This window comes from Moschus berezovskii, chromosome 6, assembly GCF_049115385.1.
Source record: "Moschus berezovskii isolate FMDL1 chromosome 6, NW_MosBer_1.0, whole genome shotgun sequence".
Taxonomy (NCBI): domain Eukaryota; kingdom Metazoa; phylum Chordata; class Mammalia; order Artiodactyla; family Moschidae; genus Moschus; species Moschus berezovskii.
In genome coordinates this window covers 103,997,818-104,023,814 of record NC_142465.1, presented here as the reverse complement: position 1 = coordinate 104,023,814, position 25,997 = coordinate 103,997,818, and the positions used below count along the sequence as shown (strand labels likewise).

At 43.0% G+C, this 25,997-nt stretch overlaps 1 protein-coding gene and 1 long non-coding RNA gene across 3 annotated transcripts; both read right to left on the bottom strand.

The window, feature by feature from the left end:
- Positions 1-259: 259 nt before the first annotated feature.
- Positions 260-25,997, bottom strand: YBX3 (Y-box binding protein 3). 2 transcript variants are annotated; one of them, XM_055396801.2, is made up of 10 exons: positions 25,502-25,997; positions 21,686-21,749; positions 20,631-20,664; positions 17,762-17,851; positions 15,636-15,758; positions 12,407-12,610; positions 6,402-6,499; positions 3,325-3,496; positions 2,674-2,773; positions 260-823 (listed from the first exon to the last, which is right to left on the bottom strand). In XM_055396801.2, the coding sequence occupies exons 1-9, from the start codon at positions 25,770-25,772 to the stop codon at positions 2,708-2,710; spliced, it is 1,122 nt and encodes a 373-aa protein (XP_055252776.1). In that variant the 5' UTR covers positions 25,773-25,997; the 3' UTR covers positions 260-823; positions 2,674-2,707. The 2 variants fall into 2 exon arrangements, with proteins under 2 accessions (XP_055252776.1, XP_055252778.1); XM_055396803.2 differs by lacking the exon at positions 12,407-12,610 and having other exon boundaries at positions 25,502-25,992.
- LOC148777702 (uncharacterized) lies at positions 7,784-11,938 on the bottom strand. The gene is made up of 2 exons (XR_016037674.1): positions 10,986-11,938; positions 7,784-10,642 (listed from the first exon to the last, which is right to left on the bottom strand). It is a non-coding gene; the product is annotated as an uncharacterized LOC148777702 (long non-coding RNA).

Genomic DNA, 25,997 nt, shown 5'->3' with positions numbered 1-25,997 from the left:
TGTCATCAACCACCTCAACAAGCATGACTCAGGAGCTGAGAGCACCAAGCATGCCTACAGCTGAGCTCACATGTGAACCTGTTCATTCCAAAAAGAACCCCATTTCCTCTGCTCTCAGCTCAGGCTCCTACATTTATTAAATAGCAAAAATCCACCTGTACACTTGGCTTTGAGCTTACTATTCTGTGAATGAAGTAAGGAAAAGGAAAAAAGACAAAAGCATGTGCTCAGATAGAAAAACATACTCCAGTTATACATCTTTCCTTTCAAGGGTAAAAATTTTATTTTTGCGGAACTTCCTACTGCACATTTTCAAAGAGAGTTACACAAGAAAGCAAAATGTTACCCTCCCCTTATCTTAGAAATAAATAAGAAAGGAATAAAATTTTTTTTTAAATCATGACACTTGGAAGTTTAGCACCAGCATCCAAAATGAACAGAAAAGGAAAAAGCATTTACTATATATTTCAGATTTCTTTGGTTGGTGGGGGGGTCTCCCCATGTGGTATTAATAATTCTTCTTTCAATTCATATTACCAAAACAGTAAAAACCAGGAAAAAAAATATAAACCTAGTGGTTGCTGAAACTGGGGAGGTCGCTTTCTTGTTATGTGCAGGCGTTCCCAGGATCTCAGCTGCTGGAAAAAAATGGTTGACACTTTCCTTGTGTAGTTGTCCGCTTTGTAAAGAAGTGTAGTAAACATTCTAATGTCCACATCTTGGTTACTGATCTTCCACTTTATTGCTGGGACGTTTCTTTGGTGTTCATAAGGTCGTGGTCTGCTTTATGCTTTATTTTTTGAATGGTCATTAATTAAGTCACCTGGAAAATATTCACATCAGACTTATTAAAGACTGACAAGATGACCAAGCGTTAAAGAATAAAAAGGCAAAAATTACCTGTTTTTTATGCAGTACAAAAATAATTTTCAAAAGCTCAAAACAAAATCTTACATGTGTACCTTTTAGAGGTTTGTAAACTGAAACATGAATTTAATGGAAACTTTCTAATAAAACATTTTTATAAACAAGAACAATCAGTGCAAAATGGTAAAAATTCTGTAAAATGATAAAAAGGAAAATTATCATCATGAACCCTTTTCAAATAAATGATACTATAACACTGATAATTCTTCATGATCATTTTAGTGGTTATACAGTATCTCCTAATATGGATATATCTCAATATTCAACCACTTCTCCAATACTAGATTATAATAGAAATTTCCCCCCTATATTTTGGATTATTTCCTCAGGAACAATACCTAGAAATAATGTTACCAAGTTAAAGGTTATGGCCAAATAATATAATCCTGTCAATTATTGCAAGCAACTCTGAATATGGAATTTATTTCTATGATAAATTGCCCACGCTACCCACAGATAAAACAGAATATTTTTAGCATAGCACTTGTTTATCTTGTGAAACATAATTTAAATCCAAACCTCTGCATATAAAAGCAGATGGCATTTAAAATGTAGAAACTTAAAATGATCTTAAAATTTTATGAAATATTAATTTTTTAAAAAATAACACTACTACTATAAGCTTAAAACTCTTTTAACTAAATGTTGCTTCCTTATTTATTTCATGAAAAGGGCAACAACCGAGAAATACTAAAAAATCAAATTCTCAGGACTTATTAGATGAAAAATCCAGAATGAAACCAACTAGGGCTTATATATTCTTGTAAGACTCGCTGAGTCAGTCTTTCCAGTATATTTCTACCTATGCAAATACAATTTCCAAGACTTTTAGCAAGAAGACAGAAAAAAAGCAGGAAGCAATAATGAAGAAAAACAAGCTAACTTTATGGAGAGGTTATTCTTCGCCACACCCTGCTTCAGTACTTCATACGTGGGATACCACCACGTCTGTCTTTGTAATACCCAGACCAGTTAATATCCCTATTTTACCCGCAGCAGACAGGCTGTGGCAGAGGATAAATAAACTGCTCAAAAGCATTCAAGCAAATGAGGAGTAGATCCTGCACTGGACACGTAAACCCAAGGGCTCTTAAGCACTACACATAAATAATGTTGGCTATCAAAGGGAAATGGGAAGGCAAAAAAATTCCTGTTTGTTCCACAGGTCACAGTCCTCTGTTATTAAAATGAAGCCTTGTCAGGCACATTGGGCTTCCCGGGTGGCTCAGTGGTAAAGAATCTGCCTGTCAAGCAGGAGATGCAGGTTCTTTCCTGGGGTTGGGAAGATCCCCTGGAGAACAAAATGGCAACCCACTCCAGTTTCTTGCCTGGGAAACTGCATGGACAGAGGAGCCTGGCAGGCTACAGTCCACAGGGTAGTCCAGAGTCTGAAGCCACAGAGCAAGCCCGCAGGCGCTTTTAAAATTATCAAACTGGCCACTAGGTGTCACAAAAGTAAAACTTTCAAAAAATCTTCCGACATGGTGTTAATAGTTGACAACTGTCTATCTAGGAATATGACTTTGACACTCATTAACTCTGTCTGCACATTTATGTCTCCAAAACCAAGCAAAATAAGATCAGCTTCAGAGATATTTCACCACGGAAACAGCTCTTTCTCTCTCATCCTGATGGAGATAAGAGGCTGGCCCAGATGAACTGCAGGATTAGTTTAGACTGCTCTGTGCTGCCGCTGAGAAATCGGCGCTGTTTAAAGAGAACATCAGTTCCGCGTGGGCCACCTACCTGCTGATGGTGAAGGTGCCTGGGGAGCCGGCTGTTACTCCGCACTGCTCTGCTCGGGAGCGGGAGCAGGGTTCTCAGATGGCGCTTCACCTGCCTTGGTCTGAAACGGACAATAAAACCACAGACCAGAAATGAACCAATTTCCATGGCAGTGGAGAGTTCAAGACTGAAAGGTCTCACAAGTAGGGATCTTCCTGCCTGCGGAGGTAAATCACTGTGCAAAATCTTTACTCTTAAAGATGGAGTCAAAAATTAGAACCACCCAAGAATGGCTTCCCAACAGTAACTAAACACCATCACTCTCCACAGCTGAGAGTCGTAAAAAATATACAGTCACTTTCAACACATGCTGAGAGGCAGGTTCCTCTCGATAAACGCTGCCCTTTGTTTGGAGCGCTCTCACTGTTCTGACTCGAGTGTTAACTGGTTGAGTGCAAATATTTGGTCTGCGATACGGGCAAGGCATTCTCTCTCTCTCACCCTCTGTGTATATACATACCTTTACGAAAATTTTACTACACATAAAGATACATATATGATACATATTTGGCCTCAGTTTTCAGACTATGAAACCACCCTTAGAAGGGAATACGAAAGGCTGACACGGTCCAGGGTGGTCTGGCAGCATCTCCTCTGACTAGCTGGCCTCACCTCTTTGCCATCCTGTGAAGGAGCGTTAGGGGGACGGGGGCGACGCCGATAGTTATACGGGCGCTGGTATCCACGGCGAGCAGGTGGCTGGTTTGGACCATTGGCCGCTTGTTGATTCTCCTTATCTTCAGCCTCTCCGACAGCTGGGGCAGGTCGTGGGCGAGGAGGGCCCCTGGAGCAGAGAAAAGAGAACGTGTGCAACTGGAAAGGGCCTTCAAGAACAGCAGGTTTTGTCTTTAAAGGTTTAAAAAGTCACGGGATCAAGACTTACTCGTAGAATAATGAAACGCTAATGTGGCAAATGGAACAAAAGGATGATGAGATAAAAAGCAAAACAACTATTTTTCAAATCATTTTCCTCCTTCACCTGAACACTATCTGCAGTGAACAAACATCTACAGAACATACACTCTGGTCCTACCAGGCACTGTGGGTGCAAAAATTAAGAGAAGTGCCTGGTATCTGCCCTCTGTGGACAGCTTGCCTTGAAGACGGGGAGACTAAGGGGATTCGACACAACAAGAAAACTAACATAGGCCTGTGCTCTATGCTTTCATGTTAATAATCTCATTTAATTTCAAGGCTAATTCTGTGAGTTTAAGATTTAGAGTGAGAAAACCAAGAGGCTTAAAGGTGAGTATTTGGTTGAACCACATAGGATCGCTGCTTTTATAGATCAAAAAGGTCGAATATAACCTTCCCAAGGTCACACACAGCTAGAGACTGACAAAATTGGGATCTGCAGGATCTTTTTCCTGTTTTCCTTAAGACATTTTTATGAAGCTTCTTTTATTTCCAAAGTCCTTAGGAGTGAATCAGTAGAACGACAGCATCTAAAATTACAAGGAATCTTGTGAGAAAAAAGAATGTAGAATGCTGTCAATCAGGAGAGCTCGAGTAATTGAGCTTACTCTCCTGTCAATAATCCCCTTTTGCCAAACTTCAAGGGGGTATGGACCTCATTTTTGAATGAAGCTCTTCAAGGACAGGGCAAAGGAACAGGGGGCTTACAATATAAAAAGCTTATAATGAATCTTGGGGAGTCTAGCCAATTCGGTTTTCACAAGGGATAAAGCAGAAATAAAACAACACTCCTTTCACTACTATTAACATCCTTGGGAGTACTAATAATCAATTTATCGAGGGCTTACTATACATCAGGCAACATTCTGATTATCTTAAATGCCTTCAGTTCAGTTCAGTTCAGTCGCTCAGTCGTGTCCGACTCTCCGCGACCCCATGAATCACAGCACGCCAGGCCTCCCTGTCCATCACCAACTCCCGGAGTACACTCAAACTCATGTCCACAGAGTCGGTGATGCCATCCAGCCATCTCATTCTCCGTCGTCCCCTTCTCCTCCCGCCCCCAACCTTTCCCAGCATCAGAGTCTTTTCCAGTGAGTCAACTCGTCGCATGAGGTGGCCAAAGTATTGCAGTTTCAGCTTTAGCATCAGTCCCTCCAATGAACATCCAGGATTGATCTCCTTTAGAATGGACTGGTTGGATCTCCTTGCAGTATAAGGGACTCTCAAGAGTCTTCTCCAACACCACAGTTCAAAAGCATCGATTCTTCGGCGATCAGCTTTCTTCACAGTCCAACTCTCACATCCATACATGACCACGGGAAAAACCATTGCCTTGACTAGACGGACCTTGGTCGGCAAAGTAATGTCTCTGCTTTTTAATATACTATCAAGGTTGGTCATAACTTTCCTTCCAAGGAGCAAGCGTCTTTTAAATGCCTTAGAGTACATCTAACCTTACTGACAACTGTGGAATATTCCTTATTGTCCATTTTATAAACCTGGTGACTCCATCTAAGAGGAGTCCTGAAACTTATGAGAAGGAGACAGAGCTACAGATAAGCTGCTAGTCGTAGGGTGGAATTTAAACACAGACAACTCGATCTGTAGTTAGTTGATTCAACCCCTGCATTAGACCACTTCATTATCAGAACATTCAGTATGGTAAGTCCCCTACGAGTTGCAAACTTTCAGAGATGCAACTGTGCTTGCCCTCCATCTCCTATTGCTGGCGGTCCTTCAGCTCCACCGTCTCCCACCTCCTGCCCCTCCTCCAGGCAGTAACTCTTCTTGCCTGGTCACTGGATGCCAGCCCCTGTGTGCCAGCTGCTGGACTGGACTGCTGTGCTTTCAAGGTACTGAACTATTAAGATTAAAAAATGGTTTTTTGTTGTTGTTGTTTGCTTTTTAATTAATTTTTTTTATTGAAGGATAATTGCTTTACAGAATTATATTGTTTTCTGTCAAACCTCAACATGAATCAGCCACAGGTGTACATATATCCCCTCCCTTTTGAAACTCCCTCCCATCTCCCTCCCCATCCCACCCATCTAGGCTGATACAGAGACCCTGCTTGAGTTTCCTGAGCCATACAGCAAATTCCCGTTGGCGATCTATTTCACATATGGTAAGTAAGTTTCCATGTCACTCTCTCCATACCTCTCACCCTCTCCTCCCCTCTTCCCATGTCCATAAGTCTATTCTCTATGTCTGCTTCTCCACTGCTGCCCTGTAAATAGTTTTTTATGTACACGTTATTTGCATGAAAAATATTATAAACCTATTACAGTACTGTCTAGCCGATTGTGTCAGGTGGGTACCTAGGCTAACTTTTTATGACTTATGAACAAAGCATACTAGACTTACGAGCATGCCCTTGGAACAGAACTCATTGGCATGCAGGGGACTTACTGTATCACAAAAACGTGCTGGCAGCCAATTCTTCCTCCATTTGTAGAGCTACCACTGAATAATGTATCAGTTAATTTCTGTTGCTCTCATCTCATTAAATATAATAAAATAAAAATTAAGCATGAATTTACATCATGTGAAAGTTATCAGAAACAAAGAATGCTTTGGTAAGGGGATAACTAGAAATTTTAGTTGTTATGGAACAGGGGAAATGTCACATAGTCATCTAAAAATATATATATTGCAGAGCCCCACCAAACCTTGGACATATGGTCAAAGCAGTCACATATTCTCATGACATAATAAATCCAAAACAAACAGACCTGAACAACCCCAATCACCCAGTAGGCAACGTCACCTACCTCCGGTACCTTGCGCGGTAAGATGGATTCCGATGGACTGGCCCCTGAAGTTGCGCTCCTTCTGGGACCCCATCCTTCATCTCACCAATCTCGCTGGCCTGGAGGGAGGCAAGGAGAGCTAAAGTGAGTGTCAGAATGCAGGATATGAGAGACACAGCACACAGTTACATGAAAAAAATTTTTAAAGGAAAAAATAAAAGGCTTCATTACAAAGCTAGGGACTCTCACTTCTATCAGTGAACCGTGTACTGATTAAATGTGCGTGAATGATAGGAAAGAAAGACAGACTCAGTCCCACTAGACAGTCTTTTCCTGAGCCCAGTGCACCTAAATTTATTTTACAACATTAAACATGTTAAAATGTTCCATTTGTCTCCTGAAAGAAAACCTTTATTGCAAAAAGAAATGGAATGATATACTACATTAGAGCAATGAGAATCTTCAGTGGGTCTGAGAATTTCAAACTCAGACCCACTCATTCTACAAACGGGGTACCCCTCTGATACAGTAATGGTTTCTACATTCAAAGGTCACCCCACGCCTCTTAACCACACCTTCACCTCTGATTCCTCTTTTTTATAATTTTTTCCTTTTATCTGTTTGCATATTTATTGAAGTATAACAATAAATAATAAAAAATACTTCCTTGAGAAATTTATTTGAAGCTGAGGGAATTAATTTATTACAGAACTTCCAAGGGAAGAAAGAACAAAAAACTAACAAACCAACCAACCCATCCAAAATCTCTGAATTTCTTCATAATACAGACACATCTCAATCTGCTTTTTCCTACTCAAAGGTAATATCCCTTCCTTCTCCATATTTCACTAAGAAAAGAGAACCAATCAAAGAAGAATTTCTATATTCTTTCACCATCAATTCTACCACCCTATACCTACATTTGCTTTTTCTTCTCTCACTCAACTGATTAAGTGGTCCGTGCCCACAAAGCCAACCCTTCTCTCTGACCTACGAGGACACTTGAACTCTCAATCCTCCTCTCCTCCAACAGCTCCATTAAGGCATACAAACATGCTGAAATAACATCCATCTTTTCCAACTGTGTTCTTTAAATTATCACAAAGTAACAGGGCGGTTGAGAGCATAGACTCAAACCTCAGACTCCATTTGATTTCGTCAGTTGTCCCAGTAATGTCATTTACAATAAAAAGACTCACTTAGAACCATGCCCTGAATTTAGTTGTCTCTTTAACTGGAACAGTTCTCCAGTCTTTACTTGGCTTTCATGATCTTGACACTTTCAGATGTTACAAGTCAGTTATTTTGCAAAATACTCCTCATTTGGGGTTGTTTAGGCGTGCTGTGATTCATGGGGTCGCGGAGAGTCGGACACGACTGAGCGACTGAACTGAACTGAACTGAGGGTCTCCACATGATTGCACTCACACATCCTTGGAAGGGAAGCCGCAACAGAGCTCTGGATTTTCCTCACTGCATCCTGTTGGCCAGCATATGGTGTCAATTCCTACTTAATTCCTACTGTTACTGACAGTGTTCACCCTGAGAAGAACCTCGGGGAAGTTTACGCTTTACCCCTTTGCAATGTATGAGGATCTTGTGAAGAAAGTACTTTCAAAAGCCAGTAAATGTTTCATTCTTCATCAAATTCAATATATTTGTTTATATCTGTAAACTTTTATATTTGTTTATATGTTATATAGAAAACTCCTGGTTTTCTACTTTATTCAATGAGCTGTAATCTGTTACTATCATTACTGGCCAATGGGAGCCCTGCCCAGCTGGCTTGGGTCCTCTGGATGTGACTCCAGCATTCTTTGAGCACTTCCTTGTTTTCTGGCACAACAAGATGTTCTAGGCTCATATTGTACTTTCTCTGGCCTGGCTCTGAAATTGGCCAGTTCTCCAAAAGGGCTTCTATTTTTGATTGGAGAATGGTATTCATAAATGAAAAATTGGAGGCCAGGCATGCTCAGTGCTATTAAGGTGTCACTGATTTCAGGCCATTTCAGCAGGCAGAAATAATACACAAACACAAATACATACTTGCACATACATACACCGTAAGTTACATGTGTGTGATGTGTGTGCATGTATGGCATATTTGATCTGCCCACCAAATGACTTTAGGTTGTTGGTGAAGGAAGGGAGGCCAGGAGAGAATTCAATGTAAAAACATAATCAAATCAAACAAAAACCTTGCCCGAACGCTACATCTTCCACCAGCCACGGCCCCATTTCTCTGAGCTCCTCTACAACATACATACATACAGGGGTGGAAGAACCCCTCTGCCAGCACAGATGCTCCTCAAAGGGGACCATAATACCTGCTCTTCGCTCCTTCTTGAATTCAGAGACTTTTGTCCTCACACACCACTAACCTCCAAGTTACCAAACCTACTAACCTAGCCTCAGATTCCCTTCCTCCCTTCCTCAATAGCACCTAACACAGCACATCCTTCCAGGACATTATCTGCTCCTTCCCATCGCCCTCTACCAGACTCCTTGTCTCCCTAATCCTTAACTGCTGCTGAACCCCGAAACTCAGTCCCTGGCTCGGTTTTCTGCCCATGCTCGTTTTACCAGTCTCTCTGTCCCTGGCCCAGGCCTTTGCCTGTGTTCTGATGTCTCCACAGGCGCCCCTGCAGTCTCATCTACACTTGCCATCCCCTCCACCCTTCCTGCCTTTCCTGGTGTGTGAACGCCTTGTTCCCTCGCCTCTTTTAGGTCACTTTTGAAATATCCCCAAAGACTCTTTCTCCCACCTCAGCTAAAACCACATCTTCTTAACTCAAGCCACTCTCTACCTCTTGCCTATTTTTCAGCCAAGTTGACTTCTCTCCCCTTGCAGGTGATATTTAATGTGTCCAGAAGATCTCCAAATGCCTTCTGTCTCTCTGCCCAAACCTGGTCTTCCTTTGCAAGGTATCCTTTCCTCCTAACACCACACGTTCACTCCATCGTCAGATGCTGTCACTTCCTAATGTGACCACTCCTCACACCTCCACCGTTAGCACTCTAATTCCTGCCCTGACTGCCCCTCCCTAGGGCAAATGAGGGAGCTGCTGCTGCTAAGTCACTTCAGTCGTGTCCGACTCTGTGTGACCCCATAGACGGAAGCCCACCAGGCTCCCCCGTCCCTGGGATTCTCCAGGCAAGAACACTGGAGTGGGTTGCCATTTCCTTCTCCAATGTGTGAAAGTGGAAAGTGAAAAGTGAAAGTGAAGTCGCTCAGTCGTGTCCGACCCTTAGCGACCCCACGGACTGCAGCCTACCAGGCTCCTCCATCCATGGGATTTCTAGGCAACAGTACTGGAGTGGCTTGCCATTGCCTTCTCCGAATGAGGGAGCTAGTCTCCCTAATTCTGCCTTCTGTGGTCCAGCCTCCTTAAACTGTCTGGTGATTTCTCAAATACGTTTCCTCCCCTGTTTAGATCCCTTGACTAGTTTCTCATCACATCGAGGATAGGTCAACAACTCTTATTATGGTCTACAGTAGGCATGCCTAGTCTGCCCTGATGCTACCTTAATCTAACCTCTCACCCCTCTATTCACCCATAACATCCCAACCACATGAGCCTCCCTTACTTCTCTGAACAAGCAAAGCTGCTGCTTCTTCAGGAACTTCTATTCACACACACACAGAAACAGAAAGGAACATATATAAAGGATGAACATTTACTAGAATGACAGAACAGGGGGAGACTGGACAGACCGAATTTAAACCAAAGTCTACCACCCATGTAACCTTAGGTAAATGTTGCTAATGTCTTAAACTACTCAAATCCCTTCACTTGTAACAACAACAAAAACATGGACGCCACTGCCAATTCCATAAAGCTGTAGGGAAAACTAAGAACTGATTTCAAACATCTGTCTCTTGATGGAGGCCAAACAATGCTGCTCCTTCTCCTCTGTCATATAATTCTCTTCTTGGAGATGACAAACAGTTGATATCAGCTCAGTAACTGCCGTGACTTATTTGCCAAATACCGAGAATTATTATCTTTGAAAAAGGGAAATCATTTGGACACGGCTATATCACGCTATACGACATCCTCGGTACACAAGGGAAATACTGCTGCTGCTGCTGCTAAGTCACTACAGTCGTGTCCGACTCTGTGTGACCCCATAGACGGAAGCCCACCAGGCTCCCCCGTCCCTGGGACTCTCCAGGCAAGAACACTGGAGTGGGTTGCCATTTCCTTCTCCAATGTGTGAAAGTGAAAAGTGAAAGTGAAGTCGCTCAGTCGTGTCTGACCCTTAGCGACCCCACGGACTACAGCCTACCAGGCTCCTCCATCCATGGGATTTTCTAGGCAAGAGTACTGGAGTGGCTTGCCATTGCTGGCTGGCATATTACCATTTTCTTTCTGTTGTGTCCAATAAATTTCACAGTTTTGTACACATGTGGGCAATGATTTTTCTATTTGATCTCAACAATCTTTACCACTTCAGCTATCTCTCCATAATTTTAAGCCATTATATCACCAACTCAATGGACATGAGTTTGGGTGAACTCCGGGAGTTGGTGATGGACAGGGAGGCCTGGCGTGCTGTGGTTCATGGGGTCGCAAAGAGTCAGACAGGACTGAGCGGCTGAACTGAACACAGACAACCTGGAAAGTTTTAGAAACCTTCATTTGGTGCTGTTGGTTGACTTAAGCTGACTTCTGTCAATCAACATAGTATGGTATTAGAAGGGTTCTCAGGAAAGGCAGCTGAGGCTCTTATTTTAGCTACTAAATAAATAAGAATTTCAACCCAGGTTAAGACAACTAAAATGCAGTTACCCGAATGTGCACACATTTTCAAAATTAGTTTTCAACCTGTTTTTCTGAGGCACACAAGAAGCCCTTTGCTCTGAACCTCCTATTCCTAAGGTGAAATATACTTTTCTTTCAACCAATATTGAAGATACTCATCATATTCTCAAAAAAATATGCTACATATGTATATGCTGCACATGAAGGAGGGTTATTTTAGGAAGGCACTACTGACTCCCTAAAAATAAATGTGTCATAGTCTCTCTGACTCTTCCTGTCCTCATTTCCTAGAGGCCCAGGGTGCTGCCCTAAAGAAACCTACTATGCCTCATGCACCCAATCTCTCCATATACGTAAGGCTACTTGCTATTTTTAGCACATTTGTCAGGGACAGCTGTTAAAGAGTAGAAGGGGATAAAAAACAAGAAGCAATGTAGGAAGAACACAGTCATGCATGATAGGATAGGAAAAGGGCAGCAAAGAACAGACTGAACACAACGATCAGTCAAAACACTCAGTGGACAAACAAAATCCAAGGACACTAACAGGAAGAAGGTGTAAGCTAGTGGCACCAAAACTGAGGTCCGCTCCCACGATTTCCACGTTTCCTGGGAACTGCAAAGTTGGTGAAAGGCTTATTAACTACAGGTCAAGTTCACAATAGTTGTATCAGTATTTTGCAGTAAAAAAAGAAAAAAAGAGACAATCATCTCCACTTTCATATGAGGTTTTCTTCATCAACATTATCTCATCTAAATTAAGAACTTTATAGACACCCTCCATCCTGAGTTGTCACACACTACAGTCTTTATCTTGGATTTTATCATCACAGCCCCAAGGTGGAGGCAACTATCCCCTTTTAAGGGATGGACAAGTTAATCTCACAAGCTCACAGTAGGTAGCAGAGATAAGACTCAAACCCAGGCCTGACTGACTTCAGAGTTCAGCTCTTAAGACACCCTCACCTGTCCTTACTTTATGTCTTTCATTTTTTCCATAAACTTGAAACTGTACCTTGTCCACCAGGGTCCCGGGTATAGGCAAGGCTCAAAGCTCATGTGGTCGTGCTTTTAGAAATGAGACTAGAAGGACCGGTCTCAGAAAGCAGACTAGTCTGCTGGGGTTAAGTAGCATCAGCATCAGGAAGCCAAAAGCAAGGTTTGATTTCCGGCCGCTGGTATTGGAAGAGGAGGAGGAAGAGGAGGCAGAGGAAGGACGGAGGGGTGAGGTCCCGGAGAGAAGTCCCAGGTGCCGGTTTACCTGCATTCTGCTGGGATGGGGGAAGACCCGGGAGCGGCGGTCAAAGGTCTGTCCCACGTGGTAAGGCGGGAACCGCCGCCGGTACTGGGGGCGGTACTGGGGGCGGCGCGGCTGACTCCGGGCCCCAGAGAACTGCCCGGCAGCGGCGGGGGCCTCCAGTCCTTCACTGCTGCCGCTCCCTTCCTCCTCCTCCTCCCCAGCGTACTAGCGAAGCAAAGAAACAGAGGTTCAGAGGAGGTGTCAGCAGGGAAAGAAGCAAAGAATACCATTTAGGCTGAGTATCAACGAAAGAAAAAAAAAAAAATTCTTCCCCAAAGGAACGATCCCTTCCAGTATATCGACAAAAATGCATTTACCCCGGATCATCAGGTGATGACCTGTGATAAGCTACATTAAGATTAAAGCAGATCTGTGCAGATAAAATACCAAGAAGCAGAGAAGCCAGTGCAATTAATCGCTAAAGAATTTAGTTCGCATCTAGTTAGAATTGGTCAGTATCAGTTGACTAACCACCCAAAAGACATTTACACAGTTTAGAATATTTGGCTCTACCAAATGTGTCTCCCCAACACTGGCCATCCACTGGGGCAAAGTCAAGAAAAATATATTTTGTATATTTTGTGGTTGGTCCTAAGTGGTTTGCTTCCTGTAGTGGTTGGGTTCTTAAAGTGTGGATGCTGCTGCTGCTGCTGCTGCTAAGTCACTTCAGTCGTGTCCGACTCAGTGTGGATGGGGGTCTCTGAAATCCTTCCTAGGGGGTCATCAAGGTCAAACTATTCTCATAAGGCTGGCAGGATGCTGTCTTTTCCCATCTCATTCTCTCCTGAATTGGGGGCAGGAGGGGGGTTGGATCTCCCAGAAGCTACAATGACACGTGGTCCCTCGCAGCCCCAAGGCAGAAGGAGCTGTAAGAATCCAGCTGTCTTTTATTAAACTGACATCAGTGATTGGCAAAAACCTAAAGCAACACCACTCTTTTCACTCAATTAAAAAATAGCTTTCATTTAAAAAAAAAAAGTTATTTGTATTTACAAGTAATAGTTTATTTTAAAATAAATATTTTAAATTCTGCTTTACTTTCCAATACAATAAATATTAATAGATATAAATGTACATAAAAACTCTGGGATCCCATAATTAAGCATATAAATGGGTCCAAAAACCAGAAGGTTTGAGAACCACTGACTTATGGCATACCTCTCTTTATTTGTTTAGGAATAAAGTTTTAATTGCACTTTAATACATAGCAACAAGTAATAAATACAGTTTCTGAATATAACAAACTTTATTAACACAAGGAACTATTGAATCATTTTATCTTTTTCCTGTATTTAAACTACTATTTCATATACTAACATTTTATATCAAAAAAATATAAGCAAACAGCTAAACATCCCTTAACGAATTTTTTATTTCAAATCTTACTTTAAAGGGGGATTGCAGTGCCAAAGGTAGTCTTAAGGAAAGTAACTGTAGTTTTTAAAAAATGAACAAATTTAGAATGAAGAAAATTAAATGACTGATGTTGGGGGTGAGAGTATTTAAGATTTAGAACTCTCCCGAAAACCAAGCCCACATGAGCAATGAAATTCTCAAAGAGGAAAAGCTTCAAGTATAGCCTCAACCAGTCTAATTTCAGAAAATCCAAGTAACTCTATACTTTATAAAATCTGTATCAGATACAATCCCCAATGATTTAAAGGCATTTTAGCATAGAAAATGTTCCCCCAAATAGTGTGACTGAATAAACTGTAAATCGTTTTTCTCTTTAGGTTTCTCTGTATCTGAGTTTTCTACAGCCAAATCTTTTATTAAGATTAGTTCTACAAAATAAGAACAATGGCACCACCATTGCCAAACACACTCAGGAAGCTGTCAGGACCTAAAAGACATCACAACAGAAAACCTTCATTTATGTTTATTTTCAGAATTTTGATACTTTTGTTTCTAAACAGCACATACATGACTTCAGAATTTCGAGCTGAGGAGAAACATCTTTGAAGGAAATTTTTTCACTAAAGGCTTTTTTACCACTTGTACTTCTGAGTTAACCTAGAAATCAAAACAATTACAACTAGTGTTCCATGAATCTGGTGAACCTGAAAGAGTTAACAGGATGTAGTAAATGCTATGGTAGCCCATTCCTACTGTCTCTGACACAGTTTATTATTAAAAATCAAATAGGACAAGCAAAACATGGGTTAGAGAAATACAGGAGGAAAAGCAAGATACCATATGGAATCTGATAAAAACCAATTTGGGCTGCATGTTTAAGAGGACACAATGAAGAGAGGAAGCATTTAGGTAAGCAGAAAAATACTATTCTATCAAAGTGTAGAGATATAAACCATTCTCAATCTGCAAATACTTCATTCTGGTGAGATTTTTTTCAAAAGTTTTCCCTGGATGATGCACATAGCCACAATCCTGTGTTCACAAAGCATCTTGAGTTTTATTCCAGAGTACCAATCCCAGGTACTAATTCTAGAAATATCAAAAAAATGACTCGTATCTAAAAGTTGGATGCCTTGAGAATACTTTAAACTGAGCCTCCTAAGAAAGCTCCAGCCAGACTTGGTTGTAAACCTTTTCACTTAGATTGGTACCAATCTACAGGACTAAAAATCCAGAGAGTTAATTATTGCTTAACTTTGAAATAATGGGAAATGCCATGCTAAATAAAACAGCTACATAATTGAGGCAAATCACTTAATATTTCTGTGGCCAGCACTATCCATCACCTACTCCAGAGTTGTTCCTCATTCTTCCTTGCCAAGGAAAGGCTGACTTTCTTAGTCAAAGTCAGAGCCAAGGGATGAACACCAGATGTTAGCCAATCACAGAAATCCCAGGCCCCTTCCCCCTACCCCACCCAGTGGATGTCACATGGTTCAGTTCTGGCCAATAAAGGAGCCAAAAGAAGAGAAAACCTTTTTGACAACTTTGGCATGGCCCACCATAATTAAGCCTTCTTGTTACAAGATAATTAAATGGCTGTTGCTGCTGCTGCTGCTGAGCCAAATGGAAACGAACTGATAAAACTGCTGAATGGCAAAAGTGTCCCATAAGACCAGTGGGGATGAATTCTGAACACAAAAAATTTCCTATCCAAAAAAATAAATCACTGTGTTTCCAGGAGAAGACACAGCATTTATGTGCTCCAAATATACACACTTAATTTTAGATGTGCATGTTTCTTGGGCCACTGATGATGAAAGAGACAACGTACATTGCGGGGCGGTCCACGGCGCCGGCCGTAGTAGCCGCGTCTGTAGCGGCGCCGGTCAGCAGCATATCGGCTCCCTTCCACTGGAACGCCATCCGGGCCGGTCACGTTGGCTGCTTCTGCACCCTGAGAAAGTAAGAAAGCAAAGACGGCCTTCGAGTCAGAAAGAAGTCAAAGGACCAAAAGCACCGCCTTAGACAGCCAGAGGGTTTAAGACTGGCAGGAGGTACTAGAAGTTCCTACCCTGACCTCAAAAACACACCCTCGTTTTAATAAGGTGAGCAAGATGCTTGATGTCCTGATTTAAATGTATACAGCATGACACCTGACACTGACACAACACTGTTTATCAACTATGCTGTAATATAAAATAAAAAGTTAAAAAAATAATAGATATACAGCTTGCCTGCTTCCACAACCTCTGCTCTCTTGATTCAAGAGCAACATGTATACATATTTATCTTTAAGAAACATAAAACTGGTAAATATAAAGCAACTGGAGCAAAGGAATGCTAGACCAGGAAGAATATTCTTCACTGGAAATAACTGAGATAATGTTCTCTTCCTAGAAAATACTGAAACCTGTTACTCTGTGAGGTACCAAGAGAATCCACTAATGGGCTCAGTGTCCAGCACTAAGCTAGTGAGAGGGAAATTTCTCCCAGCGTGGCAGTGGCAGGAATGAAGGGCCCTTGACTCACCTCCTGCTTTCATACACAGTGTCCACAAAAGTAGTCCCTCTTTAAATCTTAATTGTCGAAACAGACATAGCCTTCAGATTCTCTATGGACAAGCGAATAAAGTAATGCTTCAAAAATATAAAAAGTTTGGGCAAAGGAGAGTCAAAAGAGTGAAACCCCATTTTATGTCCATTTGTATAACCTCACATGCTGAAAATACACAGAGGTAAAATTAACCTGGCTAGACAAAATTTTAATAGGTGGAAGGGACATTAGGGATCAGTACAGGTCAGTATTTGCGGGTAGATAACTTGGAACTCTGAAAGATCTTCAAGATACCCTGGGATCACATTGGTAAAGATCACTTAAATTTTTATATGAGATGAAATAAAGTGTTTCTCTTTTAGAACAGGAAACAGTTTGAGAGCGGCTAAGAATAGGAACTATAGAATGAATGGTGCGTATATCAGAAGAGCAATCATCTGGGAGTGAACTAGTCAGCTTACAATTAAAAAATACAGCATAGAAGACATTACTAATATTAGAATTAAACATATCACAGCATAAAAAAACCTGTCGATGCCCATCAAAATGATCCTTTTAGCTTCCTGGGTTATTCTTCATCTGAAGATAGTGGTTATATTCTGTCAAGATGCCTCTGGCTTTTCAAAACCCAAGCCAAAGAGAAAACATAATGATTATATTTTATTTTATTCTTAAAACAAAAAGGTCTCTTTCACCCCAAAACAGCTTTTATCGATTTTTAATACTATAAAACTATCTTAATTTTTAAAATTTTATTTATGTTTTTATTTTTGGCTGCCTTGGGTCCTCATCACTGCGCAGGAGCTTTCTCTAGTGGCAGCAAGCAGCAGCTAACCTCTAGTTGTGCACGGGCTTCTCGTTGCCATGGCTTCTCATTGCTGTGGCTTCTCTTGCTGCAGGGCATGGGCTCTAGGAGGGTGTGCAGCTTCAGCAGTTTCGGCTCCAGGGCTCCAGAGCACAGGCTCAACAGCTGTGGTGCACAGATTCAGTTTCTCTGCAGCATATAGGACCTTTCCCAGATCAGAGATCGAACCCATGTCTCCTGCACTGGCAGGTGGATTCTTTAGCACCAAGCCACCAGGAAAGCCCTGTTTTAATTTTAAATTTCACTTGAAAATACATTTGGTACCAAAATAATATTTGTCATTTTTAGAAATTAGCTTTTCCTTCCATGATTAAATAGAGTTCATCATTTATTAAAATGGAAATTAAAATATCCTTTTATACTGCATCAAACAAGGCATATGATAGTCAATAATCAGAAATACTTTTACTTAAAGAGTTGCTTCTTTCTGTCATAGTAAAAATCCAAAGTACTGTTAACTCATAAAGGACTGAGAGACCACTTACTAAGTGAGAAAATATTGCCAGCACCCTGGATACCCAACCACAATCTCCTCTCACCTTTTCTCCTTCAACCACATCAAACTCTACGGTTTCTCCATCTCCTACACTGCGCAGGTATTTCCGTGGGTTATTTTTCTTGATGGCAGTCTGTCAAGATTAAAAAAGTATTCTGAATGAAGTATAGGTCAGAGAAGGCCACAGAGTTCATCCCTTTCAAGTTTACTGGCTCTACTGAAGAAATCGTTGATCTAACGTTGTTTAGTCGCTAAGTTGTGTCCGACTCTTTGCGACCTCATGAACTGCAGCGCACAATGCTCCTCTGTCCATGGTGTTTCCCAGGAAAGAATACTGGAGTGGGTAGCGATTTCCTCCTCTAGGCATCTTCCCAACCCAGGGATGGAACCTGTGTCTCCTGCATGGGCAGGCGGGTTCTTTACCACTAAGCCACCAGGGAAGCCCTGATCTATTTTTCCAACTAACCAGCATCTCCAAAACAAGAACAACAAAACGAAAAAACACTATTCAACTATGTTCCACATTACTTTCTTGATTTCACGTTATCCTTCAAAATTCATCTTGGTAGGTGCGTTAAATAGAAAGCACAGCTATACTGATGAACTAATCGTGATACTGGATAGATGCGTTTCCTCACACTATGAAGTGTCATGGGTCAGACTCTATTTTCCATCATTGTGGGGGCTGTGGGATGGGAGACACCTCCATAAAATCTTACACATGCACATAAACACAGAAATATGGGATAGAGATTTCAGTGGACAAGAGAAACTGCTAACTTCAAAAGAAATTTTAAAAATCCAAGGGGGGATAAATATTTCTGACAATATATGAAAATACCTCAAGAACAAAACACTGCTGACAACTTTCTCCTCTCCCATTTTACAGATGAGGAAACCAACTGGAGGCTGATAAGTAATTTATCAGAGTTTATAAAAATACAGCCTGGGGGAAGGAGGCGGGTGGGTGGGGGAAGTGTATACCCCTGTACTATAACTGTGTGATATTTCTTCAAATTTTTCTCATCACATCATTCACATGTCAGCTCATCCCTATGTGCTCCCTGATAAATAACACTGAAAGGTTAATGACATTATCCTGTAGTGAACACGGGCACCTAAAAATACCTGCTTATGAACAGGCTTCTCTTTTTCAATCAACGGAGGGAAGAAAATAATTCCTGCAATGAATTCCCATTTCATCGGCTGGTATCTCTAAACAGTTAAAGGGGCTCTGGGTTTCTGTGGAACTAGGTCAGCCTTATTTTATAAAGCGATTAGGCATGTGTAATCTAGCCCTTCCCTTACTCTGAGTAGGAGGGAGGGAAAAAAAAAAAAAAAGAATGAGCCAGTAGGGCAGAGACCTCACCCACAGAGGAAAAAGGCAGTTCAGGACAGGATATACGCGCAGGCCGCCTGAACATTCAGCCAGTCCAAAAACAGCCCCTCCCTACCGGCTCGTTCCCTTTTTCCTGTTAAACTGGGCAAGCCTCAGCACACCGAGGTGACTCACTGCCCAGCCTCACGGGGGGCTGGAATCAGGTCACACACTCATAGGCCAGTGAGGTTGGCTGCTGGCACAGAACCTTGTGAGGTCCCTTTACGCCATCAGTCACCAGAAGGCAGAGTTCTTACCCCAAAAATCTCTATTACCCTCTCGGTGTTTTAAGCAACACTCCCTTTTGCTCTGTTCTGACTTTAAAAGTCATTGTTTCTGAACAAAGTAATCCACTCCAGTTACCCAGGCACAACTGGAATATAACTGATAGAAACCACAATGGGAGAGCTTCTTCTGAGGCAGCACTCTCTCCAATCACCAAACTACCCTACGGTGCAGAGGAGCCAAACAGCAGGAAAACATGGAAAACCAGATGCTCGACAGAGCCCTGGAGGTGAACGTGCTGGTGTCGGTACCTGTCTCTGTACTTTGTTGTTATTCACTAACAACCACACATTTGTGAGACAATTCACTGAAAACTAACCATACAGAAAGAAAACTAAATGCACATAATGCTTGTAATCTCTTTTGCCAAGAAAAGTCCAGGATACAGAATAACATCCAAGGTCAGTAATGGAGAAAAAGAGTGAGCTTCCTATACAGAGAAGTCCGTGTTTTCCGTATTTTACACTCTTTCTACATCTCCTTTGAATACAGGGGACTACAGGCTTATTTGATCTGGACATGTGCTAAGCAGGACAGAGGAGGGGACTAGCCTGGGAGTTGGAGTCTCCTTATGTCTTGGATCTTGCTTGTGCTCAGCTGCTAAGTCATGTCCAATTCTTCTGTACCCCATGGACCGTAGCCCCCCAGGCTCCTCTGCTCATGGGATTTCCCAGGCAAGAATACTGAAATGGGTTGCCATTTCCTTCTCCAAGGGATCTTCCCCACCCAGGGATTGAACCCGAGTCTCTTGCCTTGGCAGGTGGATTCTTTACCCCTGAGCCTCCTGGAAAGCCCCCATGTCTTGGATACACACATTCCAGCCATCCGCTTTGCTGTGCTATTTACCCAAGTTCAAGTTGCTCTGATGGAGGGGGCACCCACCCAGGTGAAGGTAAGGTGGGGCCCAGCCAAACACAAGGAGGAAACAGGCACACAGGCTGCTAACACGGAAATAGATGTGCTTTAGCTGCAGACCCGAAGGTTTTAAAAATTAGCACGTGGTCTGATTATTCCTTCATTAAGCTCAAAAAATAAAAACTGTTGAAAACAGTTAATGTGATGGAAGAGAAGAGCTTAAGTGCTAATCTTAAAATGTGGAACTGGGCCCTCTTGCCAAAATAAAACCCCAGGAGGAGTTCCAAGCAGAACAGTAACGTGCAGGGCTTCACTTTGGGAAAGGGATAATAATAGCATATTACAGACGCCCCTCTCCTCAGAGAGCAAATGTCACAGTTATCGTCCCTCTTACCTGATGTACAAATACATCTTCTTTGGTGTCATTTCTGTTGGAAGACAAAAAGCTCACAGTTAAAAGGACTAGGTAAGTGGGAAAACTTACAACAACAGTTTAGAGCCTGGGACTTCAAAACACAACATAGATGTCTGTCTGTCCTCTAAACTCAGATGCCTCAAGTCAATCCTCCTCAAGAACTTCCAAACCCAAAAGGGACCCACCTTACTTCTCCACATTACAATGGTGCCTGGCTTCAAGCACACAGAGTCAACCTACCGAAACACCCGTTTCCTCTCATCTCTCTCTAAATCACATGGTATGTAACCAGAGCCCAAGGTTTCCCTCCCAGCAAAAGCAAAGCAAGACAGTTAAAAGGACAGGGCACAGCTGTGAACTAGGCTCTCCTTACACTGAAACCTAAAACAACCCCCCCTCCACCACCACCCTACCCTAAACCCCCGCCCCACCCCCACTGCCCACCAAAACATACAAGGAAGAAATTAGAGGAATTTTTTTTTTTTTAAGAAGGCGGGGTCCTAGCTAGGAGGGGTAGAGAAAATGATGGTATCATATAAAAACATCAGAACACCCTCACCGCTTGCAGCTGTGTTCTCATTCCTATACGGTTAGAAGTTACCATGGTTTAAAGAAAACACTGTGGTTTCTACACAGGACTTGGACCAGACCTGGGTTACAGATCCAGCTCAATTACTCACTAGTTGTGTGACCTGAGGAAAGTTGCTTAACCAGTCTAGGATTCCACTGCTCCTCTATGAAATTGTGGATACCGACTCAATTATCTTAAGGCCCTTCCCCTTTCTCTATTGTCCCCCACCGCCACTGTTTTTTCTTTTAATGACTAGATTATATAAAATAAGTTATTTATCCGTGTTTTAGAAATGCATTGCAATTAATGTTTAATGATCAGTAGCTTAGAAAGAGTATTTACACGGTTCAGAAATCTGAAAACTTACACAAGCCATTAATAAAGTATGGGAAAAGACACCAACAGCAGGTGCCACAGCACGAGGACATATTTAAATAAAACATGCAGAGATACACACACATACCGATTTATAAATCCATATCCATTTCTGACGTTGAACCATTTGACAGTGCCAAGGACTTTGGTGGCTAAAATAGGATTAAGCAGATAAATTAGTATCTGACCTACAAAGAGATAAAGCTCATACCACTAAGGTCTTGATAGCATTATTTAAAGCCTAAATATACCTGAGGAAACCATTAAAAGCTTAACTTCAGAGTTTATAGAGAGAGGAAAATGGAGAAAGTGAAGTTGTCATAGGGAACTACTCTTGAGAAGACTAAACCTTTCTTCCTTGGGAAATGTTTCAGTGAAGTCCTGAGATAAGGTGTTGTCATAAGTCTATATGATTCTGCAGTGATTAAAATTGAGAAACACTGCTTAAAGGGAAAAATGAAAACATGCTCTTTAAAGTTTTACAGCAGAAAAACGTTCTAAGTGCTCAACACAGCTCTTGATGAAAGTGACTATAGACACACGAGCAAGGTGAGCCCCTACGACCTGACACATCACTTTCACACTTTCAAACAGTCGGCAAACTCCACATAGTGAAAGAGTAGCTCCTTGTTAATAGCTAATCTACAGAGACCTGAAGAAACTTGTCTTGATGCCAGATGGGGGCCCATCAGAGGAGTCCAGAGTAATAATAGAAGTGAGGCGGGCTCAGGCCAGTTCTGTTCTTACCACCCCGAGACATGATGCAACAGGCCTTTTCAAACCTGCGATGAATTTGGGATTCTGTTTCATTGTTTATCCTGCTCTCTCCATTTGGTGGGAATCAAAGCAAACTAATTTTGGTTTTTCCTATAAACCAAATTCTTATCAGCATTTTCTTATAACCCTCCCAATGTGATTGCTGACTGTATTTGCCCTTGTGACAGAACTATTTCTGTACAATGTAAGGTCTTAATAGAACTCAAGAGAAGAAATCTAAACCAATAGTATGGTCATGGAACTTATACTTCACAGATTTATGTTTATTTTAGCCATTTATGATTTTAGATGACTCCTCTGAATCAACTGTGAATACCAAATCCAGTACCTCTAGGAAATGCCCAGGTCTAAATTCAGGAAAAGCATAAAGCAATTATCAAAACTCAGTGAGACAAGAAATGTGGCAATAGAGTATCTTTAAAAAAGAAAATAGCTTAGGAGAGAATAAAAGTAACAGTTAACCATGTGATACAACATTTTTAATTTCCAAGGAAAAATAATAAGGATTCAGCTTTTAAATTCAAGAAGAAAATAGTAATTAGGGCTTACTTTGCTCTGGGGAAGGTTAGTTCTGAGTTTTGCTACATGAATATGCCTGGGGAAGTAGTTTAGCTCTCTTTGTAAAAAGAAAACACAAACAAAAAACTCTTTCTGCCTTCAAAGTCATTTGGCCCACCATTTACTGAGCAATCTCCAGTTCTTAAGCCAACTAAGGAAGATCTCTCTCCAATAAACAGACTAAACTATTAATACCTTCAGTTTTAGGGCATTTTAATTAGAGCAACAGGGCAAAGAGAGAAAAAAAAAAAACTTTTAGACCTAAATGTACACAGAAGACTGGTTTTGATCAATCATATACTTTTAAATCTCACATTATTTCAAATGATATGCTTTTTGTCTCATTTGCCCCAAAATTAATGAACTAGAAAAACATAAGGAAAATATAAAGGTAGGAACTCTTTTTGATTCATTTTCATATAATTAATATCTACAGGCACTGTCAAAGGCATAATCATGATTAGAAAAACAACACTAATAAAGAGAAAGATGAAAGTGATTTTCAAGGATAACTTCAATCCAGGTGGAAGGTTATTTTTATTCCCACTTTAGTTTTTAAAAATTTCCTAGTTTCACAAATATTTCCAGTGACCTCACAAGGCCAAAGACAGTCATCCACTCTTCTTGGTTTAAGCCCATAAACTCACTTCACATACACAGAGCTGGATGGGGAAAGGAGGGAGAACAAGTTTCTGTGAGGTTCATTAAGAGGGAAGTTTTCCCTCAGTCATATCAACTACTTCCCCTGGCGGGTGGCTATACACTGAGGTTTAGAACCATTTCTAAGAACTAGAATGTGAGAATCCCAAACCAGAATTCCATTTCAGTCAGCACTGCGCCTGGCACATTGTAGGCACCATGTGTCCGCTTGGCTAAGGACAGGAGATGGCAGAACATACTGGATAGAGACAGTGTTAAAATGTCAGGCAGAAGGCTGTCCTTGTTGTTGAGATTTGGGAGTGACAGTGAAAAGACCCAAGACCTACAACCTCACCACCAGGGATGTGCTGGGACTGTCAGAGCAGTTGGTGGCTGAGTAAATTAATTTATCTAGTTCCTTCATCTTTAAATATATCTACTGCAGTTTCAAATTCAGTTTAGATTCAAGAAAGATACAGGGATCCAGTGAAAAACTGAGAAATTTCCTTTATGTGAAAATAAATTAAGAACATATCCTAACACTGCTTCAGATTAAACCAGGTTGTCTCTCTTGACATTTGGCATGGGAAGTGTTCCAAGAAACACTTGTTGAAAACAATATCACAATACAACCTGGACTAGACTGGAGCAACTTTTAGCCTAGAGAAATAAAGGCTATTTTGTTTCTTAACCTGCACATTTTACATTTATCACCTCCTTTGACAGTAACTGAGTAAAAGCTAACCCTAAAAAAAAAATGAACACAGGCCTCTCAAGGCAGGAAAAATGGGATCCTAATTAAACTTTCTTCACATGATTCCTCCAAGTTTCTGCCACAGAGACCAAACATGCCCCATGCAAAATACTGAAAATTTCTCAGAAGCATCTTACACCATCTCTTAACCTTCCCTGTTTTTTGTTTTTTTTTTTTAAAGAGGGAATGAGATATACAGCACACACCCTTTAGAGACCTTAATCCCCACCCACAGCTTAGGCCTCACACAGGGCGTTAACGTTAGTGAATGAGAGGACGCTGAGATACGTGACAAAACCAACAATCACTACAGACATCCTTTGTAACGTTCTGCCCCCGAGACCTGAACATCTCCTCTTCCGATTCCCCTTCCTAAGTTACAAGTCCCCAAGATAACGAGGCTGCGAACGAACGTCATCCTCTCACTTCCGACCAAGTTTTTTCAGCTGCTGCACCAAGCGCTTTCCCACAATCGGGGAAGACGAGAGTGATTGGTAAACACCAAGTGGTTCTTGCAGCAGCGGGCAGGGCGAGGGAGGAGGACGCGGGACCGAGACGCAAGCTTTCCCGGAGAGGGATTGCAACACCCCTCGGCCAGCATGTGGCCGACAGAAGCCTGGCCTCGTTCCCGCGCCCCCGTGAGAAGGGCGTCTGGGACGGACACCTGAGCCTGCCCAGCAAGAAGCCTTTCCACCACCACCGACTCCGCCACCCCTACCCTGTCTCCTCCGAGCGCCTTCCTCTTCCCTCCCAGGAAATGCTCTCCTCGCCCAGATCCTAAGCGAGGACTCCAAAGTTCCCGTGCCACGTGGGTGCCTGTCCCATCCCTGCATCCACTTCCATCCCACCCTGGATCCTCTCTCCCGACTGCCGCTTCTTTCCCCTCCGCACCCAGGGATGCTTCGCCACGGGACTGCGCGTCAGCGCCCTCCTACGGTACCCCCAGTTAAGACCCCCAACTTGCGAGCCCAGGGGCGCTTGGGCGGCCCGGAGCGCCGCGCCCCGGTCCGGCAGCGCCTGCGGGATGGGCGGCTGCCCGCCCCGGGGGGGAGTACCCCCACGTCCCCGGGGACCCCGCTCCGTCCCGCCCAGACAGGCGGCTGGAGTTGCCCACACGTGCTCGGCGGCCCGGCCCCAGCCCGGAGCGGCGCCCCCGATCCTCCCCGCCTGACTCACCGAGAACTTTCTTCTCCGCGTCCTCGCTGCCCACGGCGGCGGAAGAGGCGGGGGCCGCGGTGCCCGGGGCCGCGTCCCCACCGGGGTTGCCCGCGACCAGGGCGGCCGGGGCAGGGGCCGGGGTCGCGCCGCCGCCCGCCGGGCTCTTAGGCGCAGGGTCCTGGGGGGCCGCCTCCGCCGGAGCCTGCTGGAGGGCGGCGGCGGTGGTGATGGGGGCGCTGCTGCTGGGAGCGGCGGCGGCGGCGCTGGTGGCCTCGCCCGCCTCGCTCATGCCGCCTCCTCCGCTGTCCCTCGGGCACCTCGGTGGCGGTTGGTCGGCAGTTGGCGCGGCTGGAGGGCGCGGCGGCCGGGGGCTCGCTCTCCCGGAGGCCGGGCTGGGTGGGGGTGTCTCGCGGCGGAGGCGGCTCGCGCTCTTGGGCTGCGCGCTGGCTCCGGGGCTCCGCGCTCGGTCTTACTGCCCCAAAAATGGCCCCGCACGAGTTCTTCTAGGCGGCGC

Bases quoted from the DNA above. Each gene is read 5' to 3' on its own strand.
- YBX3 (XM_055396801.2), bottom strand. From the start codon at position 25,772: ATGAGCGAGGCGGGCGAGGCCACCAGCGCCGCCGCCGCCGCTCCCAGC. The intron at 21,750-25,501 runs GTGAGTCAGGCG...ATCCTATTTTAG, and splicing joins CGCGGAGAAGAAAGTTCTCG to CCACCAAAGTCCTTGGCACT. The intron at 6,500-12,406 runs GTAAACCGGCAC...GCCTCCCTCCAG, and splicing joins CCCATCCCAGCAGAATGCAG to GCCAGCGAGATTGGTGAGAT.